This window comes from Ostreococcus tauri (assembly GCF_000214015.3).
Source record: "Ostreococcus tauri WGS project CAID00000000 data, contig chromosome 12, whole genome shotgun sequence".
Lineage (NCBI taxonomy): Eukaryota > Viridiplantae > Chlorophyta > Mamiellophyceae > Mamiellales > Bathycoccaceae > Ostreococcus > Ostreococcus tauri.
This window is the reverse complement of record NC_014437.2, coordinates 478,874-482,848: the sequence shown is the minus strand read 5'-3', so window position 1 is coordinate 482,848 and position 3,975 is coordinate 478,874. Positions and strand designations below refer to the sequence as shown.

Here is a 3,975-nt window from a genome sequence, read left to right as displayed (position 1 = left end):
GGGAAGGGGTTGCCGTGGAGCCCACGATCGGCTGAGAACGGGGCGCGGGACGCCGCGGTGGCGCGCGCGCGGAGGAGCGATAGGAAGAGCGACGCGGACGCGATCGCGCGGTTCATCGATGACGAGCTCGATGAATCGACTTCGGACGAGGTTTACGCGCCGAAGGCAGTCTTTGCATCGTCGGTGCCGGAGGTGTCGGTCGCAGTGGCTGCGCCGCCGACCAAGCGGTCGCCGTGGGCGGCGCTCGTGAGTTATCTGCGATGCTGCGTCGCGGCGAGCTCGAGCTCGGATATCGAGTTTGAACTGGCAAAAGATGGGCGCACGAACAATGCGAGAGAAACACGGACGAGCCGAGATCTTCGCGCGACGTGCATTCCGTGCGTGGGCGACGACGCAAGCGGCGTGTGCGTCCCGATCGGATACGTCATGCATCAGGGTCCGCCGTTCATCGAGGAACAAGACTGCGAATGGGACGAAGTGCGTTGGCGCGCGCACGCGAGCGAGGTGGATGATGCCGTAAAAAACGGCCGGGACTTGCCCTCGACGCCGCCGCGCTACAAGCCATGTCTAGTGCTTGATTTAGACGAGACACTCGTGCACTCGAGCTTCAAGCCGGTGCCAAACAGCAACTTCATCGTCCCGGTCGAGATCGACGGATCGATGACGGACGTGTACGTGATCAAACGGCCCTGGGTCGATCATTTTTTGCGCGAGGTTGCAAAAGATTGGGAGATTGTTGTCTTCACGGCGAGTGTGCCAAAGTATGCGAATCCCGTTTTGGATCTCTTGGACACTACTAAAGTCGTGCGTTGGCGCTTGTTTCGAAAGCATTGCTACGCGTTTCAGGGAAATTACGTCAAGGATCTCACCTGCCTCGGTAGGAACCTGAAACAGACCGTGATAGTGGATAACTCACCGTACTCGTACGTGTTTCATCCACAGAACGCGTTCCCAGTGACGAGTTTCATCGACGATCCGAACGACAACGAGTTGTTAAACGCTATCCCTTACCTGCGAGAGCTGGCGCGAAGTTCCGACGTGCGAGACGGCTTGAAGCGTACGCGCTCTGTCTCTCACAGAAAATCTTACTTCGGCCGCAAAGGTATCGATGCGCCCACGCTCGACAGATTTGGCATCCCCGTCGCTCAGTGACGTACTACGAGTAAGAGTACTACGAGTACCTGCACACGGTACCTATGCCGGTCTGTTTAGACTAAGTTCTTAGAAGTGATGTGATTATACCAGTACTAGTACCAGTCTGCGTTTCGTTAAACGATCATTTTACATGCGACGGGGGCACTGCTACAACAACAGGTGCTGGCTCGGACAAGACAAAAATCCAGCGTCGTGCGGGGTTCATTCATCCTCCTCTATGGAGAGGAGTGAAAATACATTTGAGTCTTCTACTGGCGTAGGAGAATGCTCGTGAACGATCGCTGCGTGATGCAGTACTTTGTGTTCCTTCTTAACTACTTTCTGCTTTCGTTTAGCGTGATCACGATGCAGCTCAGCGTCGATTTTACGTTCAACCTCCTCCAAGGCTTTGGACGTGTCAATCGGGCGCGCATAACCAAAGATCGACGACTTACCCACGGCGACTTCACCGGAGTCCTTCTCGATACTACGAGGTTTTAGGACCAGTTTCGGTCGATCTGCCGCGGGTTCTACGATTCGTTGCGCCGAAATGTCACCGACCGTCGTCCACTGCTCCCTGTGACTGTTGTGCAAGTTTCTTCGATGCCCGCGATCGTGCGAGTTTCTCTGTCCCTTATCCGTGGACGTCTTGCGTTCCTCAGCGATGTTCACTCGAAGCTGACGGTCACCAATGACGACCCCGTCTGATTCGAGCGCCTTAACGAGCGCGTCCGAGGTCGTGAACTCGACGAAGTAACCGCGCACCTTGACGCCGCTTCGATGCGTCATCGGCCGTGCGTTCGACACGCTTTCTATCGCCACCCCGAGCGCGTGCAAGACTTCATCTTTGCTCGTATCAAACGGAACGTTCCCAACATACGCCACGAACGGCGGTTTTTGCGGAATCTCCCGACGCTTCGAGTGTTCGTCGCTCTCGTGATACCAGTTTCCACCACTCGCCTCCATCGCGCGAAGGATCGATGAAGTCCCTCGTGTAAACGCCCCTCACCTCGCGCCCTTCACCTCGAGCTCGGTCTTTATCGACGCTGTAGATATAAAATTATCTCCGTCAGTAGACGGCTCTCTCGCGTCCATTACGTCGTCGCGTCGACGCGAAACACCGCGTCACGTGTCGTCCGGAATTCCCGCGAGACGCGTTCGCCGTCGCGCGATTCGTCGCTTTCTCGCGCCTGCGCTCTCTCACACCGTCGCGACCGAGTGCGAGCGCGTGTGTATTACCTGTCGTAAGAGCCTTTCGCGTGAACGCGTCGATGGACGCGCGCATCGGTGTGTTGAGACGATTGACGATGCTGTAACTGTAATCGAGGCTGAGACGGCGGAAGTAACATGGACCGCTGCTGCGCTGCGAGTGGGTTGCTTCGTGAAGGACGACGATGAGGTCACAATGGAAAGTGTGCATGTTTAATAAAAGACGAGATGGGAAGTTAGAGGGGGCTTACACCGCGAGTCTAGGGTAGCCGAGCTCGGCGTCGAGTCGCGCGTTCGCGCGCGAGCTCGCGCGCGAGCTCGCGCGAGAGCTCCACAGCGTCTCGACCTTGATAGGCAGTTCCTGGTTGGGGTCGCATGCCTTAAATCCGTGGCGAGCGGCAGCTTCGCCGCTCGGTGCGTGACAGTTCCTAGTTTGATCCACCGTACCGACCGGGAGCCAGGCGTACGTGTGCTCGAACTCCGCGCCACCTCGTTCGCATCCGAGCCTGTTGTACAGGTGCGGGTCGCGTTCGATCTCATCAATTTGCTCTTGCGGCACGGTGCCCTCATCGACGTTCACGTCGCTGTACCACTCTGGAACGTACCCACCGAGGTTCTTAGGGCTAATCGGCGCTGTCATCGCAGTGTAACACTTCAGATCGAGTCCGTCGCCCGTCGCAATGCACCGGCCAGCGAGCCAGGCATCTATCATGTCGACACCCTTCTCTGAGCCATACTTGCTGAGTCTCTCCATACCTCTCTTAGTGAGCATGAGAGCACCAGCGCCGGCCCACCCGCAGAGTCTGTCGAACTTGTACAAGTACACGGACTTTGAGTCATTGACGCTGCGCGTTGAAGGATCAATCCAGTCCCCACGTGTGGCGCCTTGCGTTTTGTCGCCCCAAGTTCCAGTCGCCTTGGAGCGGAACTTCTTCACAAACTGACCGGGTCCTCGAGGAGTGTTGACAAGCCAAACCATGTCGGTATCAGCCGGAAGCTGACGTCCGAGCTCAGCGTAGTCGAGTGGGCTAACCGAGTGGATTCCTCTACCGTCTTGCTCCCAGACGACGACATGTTCATCACCCCGCGCGAGCGCCTTCTTCCAGACAGCCATATGAGACAGCTTGGCGCCGAGGTGATGGTGACGGCTTTGAGTGCAAGAAGGAGTCACACAGACGTGATCATCTCGTGATTCCGCGGCGTAGACCTCGTCAAACGGCATGCGCAAACCTTGGCCTCCTTCGGACGAGCCGAGCGGAGGAGTGAACAAGCCCGCAGTCGCGTACTGAGCGACGTCGAACGTGTCAGGCCATCGAGTCGGGAAAGTTGCCCTTGAAATTTCCACCGAATTTTGGGCGTCAACCATACTCATTCCAGCATTCGCGCTCAGAAGATCGACGATATACTGGCGCCCATCGATGGCGGTCTCTGATTCTTCACCCGGCGTAGTGTCGGCGATGATGTAAATGTGCGGCGGCGTGCTCGTGGCGCCTAAAGTGGGTTTCTTGGCGGGAGTACCAGCCGTGAAAGCTTCATAGACGCCAGTTTTGTACACACCGAGACGAGCGGATTCCTTGAGAGTCACACCAGCCGTGCGCTGCAAGACTTTCGGGTTTATCGGGAGTTTAAGGT

At 57.1% G+C, this 3,975-nt stretch overlaps 4 protein-coding genes across 4 annotated transcripts; 1 reads left to right on the top strand and 3 right to left on the bottom strand.

Annotated features, from left to right (window-relative positions):
* OT_ostta12g02880 (NLI interacting factor) lies at positions 1 to 1,152 on the top strand (the record flags this gene model as incomplete). The annotated part of the gene is made up of 1 exon (XM_022982918.1): positions 1 to 1,152. A coding segment is annotated over one exon (1,152 nt), but the record flags the coding sequence as incomplete, so codon positions are not given.
* Positions 1,153 to 1,356: 204 nt separating this feature from the next.
* OT_ostta12g02870 (Nucleotide-binding, alpha-beta plait) lies at positions 1,357 to 2,100 on the bottom strand (the record flags this gene model as incomplete). Its single annotated transcript, XM_003082388.1, has 1 exon — positions 1,357 to 2,100. One exon carries the CDS (start codon positions 2,098 to 2,100, stop codon positions 1,357 to 1,359), a length of 744 nt encoding a protein of 247 aa, XP_003082436.1.
* Positions 2,101 to 2,139: 39 nt separating this feature from the next.
* On the bottom strand, positions 2,140 to 2,554 carry OT_ostta12g02860 (unnamed product; the record flags this gene model as incomplete). Its single annotated transcript, XM_022982917.1, has 2 exons — positions 2,140 to 2,180; positions 2,374 to 2,554. The coding sequence occupies 2 exons, from the start codon at positions 2,552 to 2,554 to the stop codon at positions 2,140 to 2,142; spliced, it is 222 nt and encodes a 73-aa protein (XP_022840136.1).
* Positions 2,555 to 2,590: 36 nt separating this feature from the next.
* OT_ostta12g02850 (unnamed product) lies at positions 2,591 to 3,975 on the bottom strand (the record flags this gene model as incomplete). Its single annotated transcript, XM_003082387.2, has 1 exon — positions 2,591 to 3,975. A coding segment is annotated over one exon (1,385 nt), but the record flags the coding sequence as incomplete, so codon positions are not given.